Below are 15,129 nucleotides of genomic sequence, written 5' to 3'. Positions count from 1 at the left end.
CATATATTATTATTATTACAATTATACGCGAAATTGATTCCTATATACAGTGTTTACAACAGTGTGTGCGAAACGGAATCGATATCTCTGCATATCAGCGAGAAAATGGAATCGAGATTTATAACGGTTTTAGTCCGTGCTTCAAAGTTCAAAAATAAGATATTCATATATATGTATATAAATTAAAGTAAAAAAAAAAAATTCATATATAAAATTTATATATAGAACGTTATATATGTATACACAACAAGTCGACGCTTGTACACTCAGCGTCAGATATGTCTTAACGCGTAAAAACTGGCAATATAGATTTTGTTTTTCGATCGTGCTAAAATGATAAAATCGTTTTTCTACATTATAAAATATTTCTCGAACAAGATAATCCAAATTAATATTTTGAGAGAGAAAAGATTTTTTTTCAACACAATTGAGTTTGCACACCGTGCGGTTGGAGACATATTTGACGTCAAGTGTATTCTATGAGAGTGCTGTTCTATAGTAGTTCTGTAAGTACGTAAAAGAGGAAACCTACCTTTGTTACCACTGGTTGTCAAATATAATGCAATATTTATTTATATAATACGGTTTTCTTGGTCATTTGTTTGAGATCTTGCACCTTTCATCATCCAAGTCCGTTTTTCTTTTGTTATCGTTCAATAGTGCGCGCCTGTGAATTTCCACTTTCAAGCTTTCATTCCGATTGTTTTGCGATTCGATTGGCCCGCACGTCCAGCGGATCGCGCCCGCTTCTTCTCTGGCGTCGAAACTTGGCGAATCGTGCGAAATAACGTTGCGCGCATACGTTCGACTCGCGATACGCAATTGGTTGAACGCGCGGCGTTACCGTGACGCGCCGATCGTAACGGCCAATGGTGGAACGGGACGCTACCATCGCGCTTCTTGATGGTCGGGCATAAAACCGGCTTGTGATGTGGCGTCGTGAGTACGCTATCGAATACGGATACGATTGACTATAGTGACTACGACCGTTGGAGGTTGCGCTGGTGAACCAGTACGTACGTAGTGCGCATCAGTTTAGGAGTTGATCGTTGAATAACGCAAATTTTCTTTCCAACACAGACGCGCTGACGATCACAGCGAGTTTAATGATCCGCTAAGTACGAACGCGCGCCGGTAGTTCTTTCCTTTTTCTCTCAGTGCTTCGAGAGACTGTAATCGAAAAATCGTAGCGCGAAACCACGTGCAGAAAGCCGCATAACCGACACACGTCCAAGTATGTCGACGAAATCGAGCAAGAAGACAGCGGCGGCGGCGGCCGCGGCCGCCGCCTCTTCCGCTTCGTCATCTTCCAGCAGCATACAATCCCCACCGGCGAGCGCATCGACTCCGATCGGCCGGAGACCCGGCAGCCCGCTCAGCCCTACGCGATACTCGCGGCTGCAGGAGAAACAGGATCTGCAAAATCTGAACGATCGTCTGGCATGTTACATCGACAAGGTACGGACCCTCGAGGCCGAGAACTCTCGGCTGACGCGGGAGGTGCAGACCACCCAGGAGACCGTCACCCGGGAGGTGTCCACTATCAAGTCCATGTACGAGCACGAGTTGTCCGACGCGCGAAAGCTGCTAGATGAGACCGCCCGAGAACGCGCTAAGCTTGAGATCGACTGCAAACGTTTGTGGGATAACAATGAGGATCTCAAGGCCAAGTAAGTTGACCGGCAATTGTGATTTTATTTAAATAATAAGCTATTTTTGTGTTATTTGTGCTTGCAATAAACAAAAACATTTAAAGTAACTTTAAATTAGGGATTGCTTTTGACAATAATGTATTTTAAAATTTGTTGTGCTTTGAGACCATGTACGTGCCAAAGTAAAAGTACAATGAAAATTGTGGTTAACAAAAAAATTTTTCAATTTTACCCAAGTAATATAACCTTTATTCAATGCAAATAACATTTACAGTAGCATTCACATAATAGTTGAAGTGACAACTTAGTTGGTCATTAATGTATGATATTCATCATGCATTATATGCAATTCATAAAACTTATATATATATATAAGCACAAAGCAGAATGAAAAATTTCACAGATATCATATATTACTGTTATAAGGTTTACTTTTAACTGTAGCAAAGTGCAACAAATTAAATAAATGTTTGCTACATTAATAAGAAAAATACTCAATTAAAGGCCTATTACCAGATTACTATCAGCTTATTATCAAAATGATATATTGATAATAGACTGTTAGTAATCTGGTAACAGGCTTTTAGGTGACTATTTTTCTTATTAATGTAGCAAACATTTATTTGATTTGTTGCACTTTGCTGCAGTTAAAAGTAAACCTTATAACAGTAATATATGATATTTGTGAAATTTGTCAATCTGCTTTGTGCTTATATATAAGTTTTATGAATTGCATATAATGCAATGATGAATATCATACATTAGTGACTAACTAAGTTGTCAATTCAACTATTATGTGAATGTTACTGTGCAATATTCAATGCAAATGTTATTTAAATAAAGGTTATATATTACTTTGTGGTGCAATGAAAAATAATAAAGTTCGGAATTGGAAATGTGGACTCTGAGCAATTAATTTTCGAGAAGTTTAAGAGTTAGAAAAAGTAGAAAATTGATAAGTTTTCTACCAGGGAAACTAATAGTGTAATTCAATCATGTTTACATAACTATGTAATATGTATATATGTACTTATCTTTTTTTATCTGAATGAATGTGTTTTACCTGAATATATTAGGAATAATTTATTTGTGGCAATTGTGTGATGCTTCTCTTGAAATAGCAATGATGCAAACTCAGAAATTCTGAATTCTATTCTCTTTATTAGGCTCTTTATGAAGCCTTAATTGTTAATGTTAATATTACTACACTTATAGCATTTTAGCAGCAACTATCACATGGTATTCTGATGATCAGTAGTTATCAAATTTGCAGATAGCTCTGTGATCACACTTTTACCAAAACTTCTTACATGATTACTAAAGAGTCATTACATAATGTGTAATTATTTTGCGATGATTTTGTGTATTATAATATAAAATTTGTACACAACAAAGTTTTTGTTAGAGTGTAAAGACACTCCAATGTTTACTCCTAGGTTGCTTCACTTCTGTATCTGCGAGATATTCATATACGTCACTTTATTAACCGCACATTGTGAACTGTGTTAGTCATCGTTCTTCTATCTTTTTGTATCTCTTGGCTTAATGATTTCTGCGGAATTATCAGATAAGCGTCTGTTTACTGAAAATTGCTGGTATCACCGTTGGTGCATCACAGTTGGTGCAGTATTATCCGGCGTAATATATACAGTTTATATTGATTTGTATTAGAAAAATTTATGCGATCAATTTATATATAAACGAGCGACAAGTCACAATATTTAGATCATAAAGTTTCTGCAGTAGTTTTTTAACATTAAGTGATTTCATTTATTTATTTACTCTAGTTTTTTAGTCACGTGTAAGATACTAGAAATTGAAAGAACCAGAAACCTGGATGTACAATATAACAAAAGAATTAAGGTCATGGAGAATCTTAGTAACGATGTGTTGTGTGTGGAACACAACGAATGGAGGATCGATAATTTTGCACTTCGCGTTATTACTTTTGTTTTATTTGCTTATAAGAGATCTTTCGACGCGTCAATCTATCAAAAGTGGAAAATCGAAACCACGCCGTCCGCGCCGTTCAAAACATTCGTATCTATATTTATGTATCGGATCGTCAATAAGTATCTTCAGATCGGAATTATGATTGTATGAGTTACATGTATTTTTATCGAGTTGTTTGTCAACAGAGTATAACATTTCGAACAATGCATCGCACAGGCCTATATATCGAACAGATTCGCGTCTTTCAGAAAGAGAGAGAGAGAGAGAGAGAAAGATGATGATGAGAGAGAAATTCCAGAGAGATGAGGAAAGCTCAATGGAAAAAAAAAAAACAAAGGAAAGGAATGTTTAGAAACGGACAGGAAATAATTTTTGTCGCGTGTGAACGCGCATTGGTTTTCACGCGCCCGGTACCAGTAGACAGACGCATGAACGGAGCCCTGAATGTGGCGTTACTACGAGCAGTTGCGTCACGCTTACTATGCGGCGGTGATGTCAGCGCGAGCGGCGGTTGTATCACCTGACCTAAAAACATTGACTCCGTTTCTTGCGCGCGGCCTCGTCCACATTTCGTTTCGAATCGATTGAGCCGCGCGAACGGGTGCGAGTTTCACGAGAATGAAAACCACATTAAAATGTTTTCACAACATGTATGTGTGTTTTAAATGTCCTCGTTTATAGGATTCGGTTGGGTTGGCGGATTTCGACGAATTTTGTCGTTTACACGTTTTTTGTGGCAAATGAAAGAAATCGTGAAAGAATTGGACAGCAGCGTTACGGTTGTTCTTCAATTTACCGTTATCGATCGACAAGCGTAACCTCGTTTTGTTTTCTCTTCTTTCTGATCGCATAAGTTCTCGATACTAACTGCATCTGTTATGCAGTTTGTTTCCGAAAAGAGAAGTGATATTGAAATTTTTCGCGGAGAATATTACTTTTTCTTAATTATTTCTATCTGTAAAATCAAGTAAAAATTTCAGGTCTTAAAATATTCCGTATCAATGTATAAACGTTACATATTGCTTCTTATTTTTTAACAATTATTGAGACGTACAACAGATGAAGTAAATATTCAATATTTATACCGTCCGTAAAAAACATATAATAAAAAGCACCTATAATAGGTGTTTGTTTTATTTTCCAACACTGGCTGCACTGGTTCACAATATCTTTTTTCCTTCTATTATAAAGAATAAAAAAAGATAAACTGTGCAACTGCATGTGATAACTGCAGCCGGTGCAAGAAATAAAAAAAACAAACATAATATCTAAAGCAGTTGAGAACCGCTGAGAAACAGTCACGGTTTGTAGGATTCATTTTCGCGTTAAAGGTCACGATATTTCTGATGATGAGTAACACGATGTCTTGATCATATTATCATGATTCTCTCTCTCTTTTTTATTGCTCGTAACTTCTATTTTACATTAATTAGTGCTATATTACATATGTATATGAATATTCAATATATATTTATCTCAGAATTAAAAGTTCTTCTCGGGAGAAGAGAAACGTCAGTGACCAAAATTACCGAGAACACGTAGCGTTTTACAAATGTGACAGGCACTATTTGTTTGTCTCACTTTCTCTTTCGCTCAGCGCACACGTGAAAGTTTTAAGCAGTCCTTGAACACGCGAAAAAGGCATAGGGTAGCCTGCTTTTGATGACGCAAGTCATACTTTTCGTCAGTCGGAGGGTATGAATATCCAAGATCGAACGATATTGGAATTTAAATTTATGTACGCGCTTTGTGGGAATGTTAAATTTTTTTTGTTTATCACGCGCGAGTTAATTTAAAATTTTTAATAAAGATTTTAAATATATTTTCTTGAACTCGTTATACGGTTCTGCTAACATTTTCCGAAACTTCTTTTCTCTCGTGATAATTTTGTTTTCGTTATTGGTTGAAAAGTTGACAAAATCTTGAAGCGAACTTTCTGAGAAGAGATATCTTCCCCGGTTGTTTCATTCTTCACGGGTTAAAAGAATGGTTAATGATCACGTTCAAATTACGATAAAGGAGTGTGTTTACACATTCCTGACTGCATTTGATATGACACGGATACAAACACAAGAGGTCGTCAAGCGAATAATGATTGTGAAGTAATCTCAAATTCCCGAGCGTACGCGGATAAGAGCGACCTCGAGGAGTGGATTTTTTTTTTTTTTTCGTGCAGATGTGAGATTTCGGCCACGCGAATCGATCGTTCGTCTGTGAAAAAACACTCCGTACGAAATCGTGGATGACATCATTGTGCCGGAGTCGGCCATTTTACACGGTGTCACGAACAAATGTAAAACCTCGCCAGTTTTGGCGCGTCGCACGAGGACTCGCGATTTAGGGTCAAGTTTACATTGTACGAAACGTCGCGCGTAATGTCGTAGGAAAAAGTAGACAGATTAAAACTCCGTTCTCTTTTGAGAGCTAAAAAATGGATTTTGTGTACGTCGCGTACTAGAAAATCAATAGTACCGTGATTTTTTATAAAAATAGTACCGTGATTTTTTACAAATTAAAGTACATTTAAAAAATTTAAAAAATGTTTAATTTTGCAGAGATATACAATAATTATATTACATACATAATGATCATGTAACACTTGCGCAAAATAATGGGATTTGATCGAATGTTATGATCAAACTTGTAAGGCTTTGAGCACGATACGCAAAATATTAAAAATAAGAATAAGTAAGAAATTTGAATTATTTCTTTAGAAAACAAGAAAATAGAATAAATTAATGCATCATCATATAAGGTAAAAGATAAGAATTTAGAATAATTAATTTATTCCGTTCTCTCTTGTTTAATGTAACATTATTTCAAATTTCTTTTTCAAAAATATTTATTATTTATTCCTATTCCTAATATTTTGTCTATTATGCTCAGGGTCTAACTAGCAGACACGCGTTGCTCACACGTTTAATACATACATAGTAGAACGCATATTATCGTTGTAGCGCGCGTTTTCTCTCTCGGTCGGACTCGTCTGTCTTGCGTTTATCCCATGTTTATCCCGATTGGATGCGACGGAACTAAAGGGCGACGACCATCATCATCCCCCCTGCTAAGAAGCGTATAAACTTCTCTTCTTGTTCGATTGTTTAAGGCAGAGGTGTTCAACTTCGTCGAATGGCTTATGGATATTGATATTCCTTAGTCGTTGCGATTACACCAACTTCGTAGAACAGATTTACTTTTGTAACTGTGAACTAAAATTTGTTACAGTAACAATACTCTATGAATGAGTAACATTTGTAACATAGATGTTTACACGCCACACACTTGTATAGAATTTTTAATATCGTTATCCATTAGACGCGCGATACTTAAAATTCAATTAGAAATTGGCATATTTTTCCACTATGACAAACGTACACAAACATTTTCTCACAACTTTTTTCGTATTTCCTAGATTTTAATTTTACTTAAGAACCGCAATCTCAAAAAATCTGTCTTGTAGCGAACTGAGCGAATATCACGACAACGCCTGGACCATCATGTTAGAAAATAAAATTCTTAATGTGGGTCGTGCATTGCTTGAAATAGAAACGCGCACTCGCGCGCTTTCTACTCGACATGTGCGAATTCTTCCTTGCAACCGGCGAGCTGTTGCAAATGAAAGCAATTTTTGTGAATTTTAGAAATGTTTCGACGGTACAAATTTGAAGAATATTACACACGCTATATCGAGCAGACTGAAGTTTTCTGAGTCATTTAGAAGAGATTTGCACAATAGCGTACACAAAAAATTTTATTTTTCTATTTGTTTCTTTTTAATTCTGAGATATTTTTTGATCAAGTGTAAAATAAAAGTTCTAGTGCGATATTAATGTATTCTAAAGATCAAATATTCTAAAGATAGTATAAAAACAGTATTCTCTCCTTGTACGAGAATAGATACAGCATCATTCAATATTACCTGTTTCAAGGCAGTAGGCCAAGGATAGCAAGACAGTTCCGCTAGTACTTTATGTTCCAAAGTATCTTCGTAAAAATTTGCCGTTGTAAATAAAGAGAGTTTACTGTAAATGCTTGAAAACAAATGTTTTATACTTGCTTTTAAGCACTTGAAAATGAAAGTTAATCACGGTAGATAGCTAATTAATTGTGCACGTTGTTGCGGTTTGTGAACTTCCTGCATCAATATGCAGCGCTTGTACAAGATCTTTTGGCACTCAATCAACAATTAAAAATTTATAAAATATAAAATATCTAAGCAGACAAATGAATTCGTATCCAATAAAAAAATATTTATGTCAATGATTTAGTAGTTTGTCATATTTGTTTGTCATATTATTTATTTTAGATTGGACAAAAAGATCAAAGATTGCCAAACCGCAGAACGAAATGCGACTATGTACGAAACCCGCTGGAATGACTCCCAATTGCAATTCAATCAGTCGCAGTCAGAACGCAAGAAGCTCGGCGATGAAAAGCGTGAATTGGAAAAGGAAGTGGATCGATTGAAAGCGCAACTGGACGACGCTCGCAAACATCTGGAGGAAGAGACTCTGCAGCGAATCGATCTTGAAAACAATATTCAAACTCTCAAGGAAGACATCAGTTTCAAAGATCAAGTTTATCAGCAAGAACTTACAGAAACACGTACAAGACGACAAGTAAGCAATTTGTTAAAACGACAGAGAGTTTTAGACAAACTTGTAATCAAAACAGAAATAAAAGATATATATATATGTATGTATAATTTTTTTTATTATATTGTCTCGATGTGTACAATTGTTTCTTAAAAATAAAATAAATGATTTATATATTATTACAATTACATTTTAGGTTGAAATATCGGAGATCGATGGTCGTCTCGCAGAACAATATGAGGCTAAATTGCAACAATCGTTGCAAGAATTGCGCGATCAGTATGAAGCGCAGATGCGCGTTAATCGAGAAGAAATCGAGCTTCTGTATGAGAATAAAATTAAAAACTTGACGTCTCACGCTCAGCGTAATAGCGGAGCTGCTACAATGGCAGTCGAGGAATTAAGACAAACTCGATCTAGAATCGAAGGGCTTAATTCAAGAATCAGTGAACTTGAAGCGACCGTTAACGCTCTTAATTCACGTCTCAGGTAAAAATGTATTTTGAGTTTTTTGTTCAAATAGAAGGAAATTCTGTTAACATTTTACTGTACAGCTTCTTTGAACACAACCGTTTTGTTTTTAAATAAAAAAAAATAAATAAAAGTGCTAAAAAAAGTTTTACAAAAAATTGATACATGTTGTAAATATATCTCGGCAGAGACTCGGAGAATATGCGAGAAAACGAACGCGCTCGTCACGCGGAGAATATGGCTGCGGTGGAAGCGGAGTTAACACGCATGCGAGATGAAATGGCCCAGCAATTGCAAGAATATCAAGATCTCTTAGATACTAAAGTGGCACTTGATCTGGAAATCGCGGCATATCGCAAAATGATCGAATCTGAAGAAGCTAGGTAAGAATAATATCACAAGTTTTTGCTTCAATGTCAACAATTTGACAGCAAACATTGCTGCGATAGCGTTAAGTTTTTATTTGGATTTTCATCTCAATTCTAGAATGAACATTGCACCTCTACAATCATCAACAACGTCTCAGTCCGTTAGCGCTAGAACAACTCCGTCCAGACACACGCCTCTTAGGGGCGCTAAGCGAAAACGCACTCTGCTGGAAGAAAGTGAAGAGCGCAGCAGTAGCGATTATAGTGTAATCTCTACCGCCAAAGGTGACGTAGAGATTACAGAGGCTGATCCCCAAGGGCGATTTGTAAAACTGACTAACAAAGGCAATAAGGTAGGTATTAGAGGATTCGAAACTTTAGAGATTTCCTCGCGTCGCGCAGCTTTTTTTGCGCGAAAGTTGCGATAGAGATAGCAGTGCGTTTCACGTTAACAAACTTCGTATCGAATACAATTTCTGTAACGCAGGAAATGAGCTTGAGTGGGTGGCAGGTTATCCGCAAGGCCGGTACCTTAGAAACAATCTTCAAGTTCCATCGTACCTCGAAGCTAGATGGAGGTGCTAATATAACAGTATGGTCGGCCGATATTGGTGCAACGCATGAACCGCCATCCAACATTGTCATGAAGGGCCAGAAGTGGTTTATCGCAGATAACATGACTACAACTCTGATTAATAACGAAGGAGAAGTATGTATTGTTCCTTTTTCTTTTTCTCTGTTGACAAATCGTAGTGCGATTCCCATTGATGTAAACAAGAGATCAGAATCGATATTTAATTTAAACGCTTATGTTTTTTATGATTATTATTATTGTTATTATTATTATTAAAACACTAATAAATTAATTTTACATTAAAAGATTGCATTTAAATTTTTTTTAATAGGAAGTGGCATCTTCTGAGCGCAAGAGGCAGCAATTGTCGACAAGTTTATCTCGACACAGAGAAGGATTGGGATTCCGGCCATCAGAGGAACTTCATCATCAACAGGTAACGATGCAGTGAACGTTTCACCGCATTTTACGTTACGCATTTAATGTTGTGCGCGCGCGTAAAGAGATAAAACCTTTAAACTAACTTCTTTTGAAATACAAACAAGTTGGAAAAACTCAAGTGCGATAGTATGTACGGTTGTGTGTATTGTACACCAACATTTATATTTTAACTGCAGCATATTTTGATTTACTATCACTATATATATATATATATAGTGATAGCATAGTGATAGTATATATATATATATATAAAATTATGTGTAGCTAGTTATGTCGTGCGATTTGCAGTAATGTAAAGAAAGCTTGGGAAAAACCAAAGTAGCAGTCAATATAAAACACTTCCAATTTGTTGAACGTTGTTGAAGTAAGACAATGTGGCTGTGAGTAATATATTGACTTAGAGCTTCTTGAAATAAAACTTATTGCAGAGACTCACTTTTAACTTATACACAACAAGTAGTAAATAGTTTTAGTAATCGGACTTTTATCTTTTGTATAGTTTCGCGACGATTCGTTATATATACAGAATAAGTGTTGCAGTTATAGACTAATTTTTTTGGGGGGGGGGGAGTAGTGTTTTTTCACACAACCAATTCACTTCTCTTGTTTCATAGAGAAGATATCTGTACCCATATTAAGGGTGAGGGCACACGACTCTGATGGGCACTTTATGTAAGTTGTTTTTATAACCTATCAGATGTTCGACGTTATTATACGTTTTGTCAATATAATTATTAATAATCCTTTTGCACACTCATAATAGGAATTAGTTCGCTTCTCATATTTTGTTGGTTCTCATGTAGCACTTTGCCTGGATGCTCACTGCTTCGACTAAAATATTTCATGCTCTCTCTTTTATTGAAAATTAATATAATCTTCTCGTTAAGACTTATCATCTTACATCACTTAACCACATTGTCTTTTATATGATTATTAAAACTATATATATATACTCTTGTTATTGTGTCAGGTATACATAAAGTATATACATATTATTAGAATATTTTTGTGTAGAGATAATATGTGAAGCTTTCTATATATTATATGGGGTTTTTGACTGTCGTTCATAGATTTAAACAAATACAGTTAAATGTATACTATGCTTACAGTAAACAAATACAGTTATATACGCGTAATACACTTACCATACATCTTATTCGAGTGTCAGAGATGCTAAACTATAAAAATCACATGTAAAATTATATACGTAATTAGTAATTTGAGCAATTTGATAAATTGTGCACGCATTTACTTTCTTTAAAAATGCGAACAATATAATATCATTTGTGAATGATAAACCTTTTTTAACTTACTTAATGTATTGTACATTACTGCATATGTTCGCTGTAGAAAAAAAAGTGGAAATAAATAAAAGAATATTGCATAATCGAAGGATACATTTCATATGATTCATTCACATGTTTTCCATCGTGTGAACATAACAGTGAGATTCATTAATAATTTGCTTATATATGTGGCTAAATAAATATTATACAGTGAATTAAGTAAATTGGGATTTACGGTAATTTACTCACATTTCTTTATCGTACTTATCTTTGTTTAGTAATGGAATATTACACGTTTTTATGTTTCAGGGGGATCTCCAAAGTCAAGAACGTTGCCGCCTTATGTAATAAACATTAATTTATCATAAGGTTTAATACAATATCAAAACAAAAATATTAGAAGCTTATATTATACTGAGACTTGCTCCGCAAGCGATAATTAGAGATTAATGAAAATAATAAAATTCACGCGTTACATCAAGGAATTAATTGGACATATAAAATACATTACTTGTGTTTGTCAGATTTTTGCTTTGAGAAAAAAAAATGAAAGAAGAAAAACAATATATTGCGATTTAAATATACAACTTCCTTACATTTAATATAATAAAAAATATATGTATGTATGTATAACACACACACACACGCACATACACACACAATACACACATATAAGACTTGAATTCTATTGTCAGAGATTGAATATATTTTTTGTACGATATAATATATTTGATTTCTGACAAAAGTTTGTCTTAACAAACGGGTTTTGCGGTATGAATAAAATATGTTGCATTTGTTTTACAAGTCCATTTATTACGAAAGAATATATATCTATGTTCAATTGGATCTGTGTATACATATCCTGTCAAATTGTGTAACATTGGATTAGCGATATTTGAGTGTGTTCTAATAAGTGTTTTTTCTTAATTTGTTAATTTAGTTAATAATTAGTTTCATGTTCACTTTCTTATTCAACGAGAAACATTCAATAGAGCGAGTAAGCGGTTAGTATTATTTTTTGTTTTAAGTACAACACAGTACGTGGGAAATGAGAGAAAATATGACACTTGACAACTTGCAGTTACACAACCTTCTTAGTCTTTTGTAGCTTGTAACGACAATTTCGCCGTAGTTCAAACCTATCGTTACGCAGCTTACTTTGCGATATAAATTTTGTTCGCGCAAAGATTCGTACATAACGCATACGTCATGTCTACGAAGTTACAGAATAATGGGTTCTCACGTGCTTCGAGGGAACTTGTTCGGCCGATGTTCGATTGTTATTTTTGTCTTCGAAATAACAGTTAACCGAATAATAATTTATTTAAGGAGACGTGTTCCTTCGGTTGCGTTGAATTGACGAAATTGTGCACGTAACTTTTGGCTAATTGACAAATCTTTATCGAATCTGTATATTTCAAGAAAAGTACCGGGGAAAACATATTTTGTTCTTAGCAATCACACTCACCTGTGCATTTGAAACAAGATTTCTTGTAATTTCTATTCTCTCAGCTATGATATATCTCATTTATATTAATAATAATAATAAAAAGTCACAAATTAACCGTACAAATGTGCTCGTATAATTTATTTTTCACAATAATAAAAATAATTTAACTTAATTTTCAAACGAACGTCAAAGGTTACAGAGGTTTCAATAGAGAAAGCGTAAAAGTTTTTTAATAGAGAAAGTATCAAAGTGAGATAAGAATTTCATGAAAAACAGATTACATTGTTCGGATTTTTTATGTACGCAAAACTTGGTTGAACCAAGCCAGATTATCTTAGTCGATTTAGAGAGGAAGATTTCCTTCGGATTGAGATGAAGTTTTACGTTTAATGTGAATTATTGCGATCCACCCATTGTAACACACACAAATTTGATTTTGACAATAAAACTTTGTTCTGGTTTTTGTCACTTTTTGTGTAACTATACAAATAACACTCATGTTATAAAAGTTTACGTATTATGCTATTTTATAAAATTGATAATTCATTACTTTTACTATCCATTATTTGAACAAGGGACAGAAAGTTAAAAACATTTTAAATTTTGAATTACTATGGAATTTGTAAGTATATATTTGCGTGCATTATATTATTTTATATATCATAAAAGCTATTTATATACAGAGATATATAAAAATATTTTAATCAAACATGTATTTTATATATATATACACATATACACACACACATATATATATATGTATAAACATATGTATAAAAATCAGTCAAAGAATAAGGATTTATTTTTATTGAATCCAAATTTTATTAATAATTTTTTGTATAATACATATATAATTATAAAGGTTCTTCGTACATATTAAAAAGTAACGTGGAAATTAGTATAAAAATGTTTTTGACATACTGTAAAATGCGCGCGTCAAGTATACGTTTGTGTCATTTTAATGGTACGGTTCTTCTTACACGATATTACATACAATGAAGTCAAATGATCTCTGCATTCGTATGAAATATATATATATATACGAATACACAAGTATTAGGAACTAAAACACGTGGTGACTTTACGTTCAAAATGCAACTTGGATTTTTTTTTACGATGAAAAAGAATTTACAGCGTTGTGTAACTTATCTACTTACTTTTCGATGTATATAACGGTTTGAAATGATATATATACATACACATCTATGTAACGAAAAAGAATGTTCTACAGACGGAAAAAACAGTCAAATGTTGATTATTACACTAATACAAAAAAATAAGTGCACATAAATATTTTATTACTACAATACTTATATATGTATCTTCGCACAAGAAATAAATAAAAGCGCCTTACAAAATAAGTACGAAGAGAAAGTTCTAAAAAAAAAAAAAANAAAAAAAAAAAAATAAAACAGTGTCATTATATTTATAGTATACTTTATAAATAATACTTTGGTGCGGCAAAATCTCTATAAGAGAAATCCTTTAAAAGACTTCTTAAGTACCATTAAAAAATATTTATAATATGAATACACTTCTTACGCTAAATATTACATATCGACAAAAATATAAATCATCCTCAATCGACGTCCAAATCAAAATCGGCATCTAACGTTGCAAATAGTTTATAGTAAGATAGTATTCTTTCAAACATACAGAGTTTTCAAAAATTTGTCACAGATCTTACATGTATATATATATAATAACCATTATATATATATATGTATATATGAACACAATATAGAACATTTACACATTTTTTTTTATAAGTTAACGTGTTTAAATATCCTGTAATTATTAGTCTTTACGGAGTTGTCTTCTTTATTGATTACTTTCGATGGCTGCGCTTATTTCCTTCTGGAACTTGTCTTAAATAATCTCTACATACTATTTTTCTCCATTTTTCTTTCTGCAATTTTCGCTGACATCTTCACATATTCATATATATCACGTTTTATATACATATATATATATAATAAATATATGTGTATATATCACGTTTTTTCACAACATATTGTTTTGAAACGTCAATTGTGCCATTACGTGAAATTAATGTCATTTTTATTCATTATCATGATGACATTTAATGAATCAGACACCTAGGCACGTATCTGTCGATACAGTCGATTAAATTCTGTGAATCTGTCTCAATTAAACTCTCAATAAACACCAACAGCTTTCTCTCAGAATATCTCGAACATCGTTAATTTCTTGAAGTAGATAACGTTTAACTTTTTAGTCTTCTTTTATAATACGTGTAAAATTTCCGCTAAGTACTTAGCGCAGGATTTTCTTAAGCTTTCTTTTATTTCATGTTCTTTGAATAAATATATCATAAA

The 15,129-nt window shown here is 33.6% G+C and overlaps 1 protein-coding gene across 2 annotated transcripts; it reads left to right on the top strand.

Annotated features, from left to right (window-relative positions):
- The first annotated feature begins 907 nt into the window (after positions 1–907).
- LOC109857531 (lamin Dm0-like) lies at positions 908–11,906 on the top strand. 2 transcript variants are annotated; one of them, XM_020433924.1, is made up of 9 exons: positions 908–1,670; positions 7,912–8,224; positions 8,397–8,689; positions 8,860–9,054; positions 9,158–9,392; positions 9,527–9,748; positions 9,945–10,049; positions 10,669–10,726; positions 11,650–11,906. In XM_020433924.1, the coding sequence occupies exons 1-8, from the start codon at positions 1,237–1,239 to the stop codon at positions 10,690–10,692; spliced, it is 1,821 nt and encodes a 606-aa protein (XP_020289513.1). In that variant the 5' UTR covers positions 908–1,236; the 3' UTR covers positions 10,693–10,726; positions 11,650–11,906. The 2 variants fall into 2 exon arrangements, with proteins under 2 accessions (XP_020289513.1, XP_020289512.1); XM_020433923.1 differs by lacking the exon at positions 10,669–10,726.
- Positions 11,907–15,129: the final 3,223 nt, after the last annotated feature.

This window comes from Pseudomyrmex gracilis, unplaced genomic scaffold (assembly GCF_002006095.1).
Source record: "Pseudomyrmex gracilis isolate BER0280 unplaced genomic scaffold, ASM200609v1 scaffold_162, whole genome shotgun sequence".
Taxonomy (NCBI): domain Eukaryota; kingdom Metazoa; phylum Arthropoda; class Insecta; order Hymenoptera; family Formicidae; genus Pseudomyrmex; species Pseudomyrmex gracilis.
This window is presented reverse-complemented; position numbering and strand designations above follow the sequence as displayed.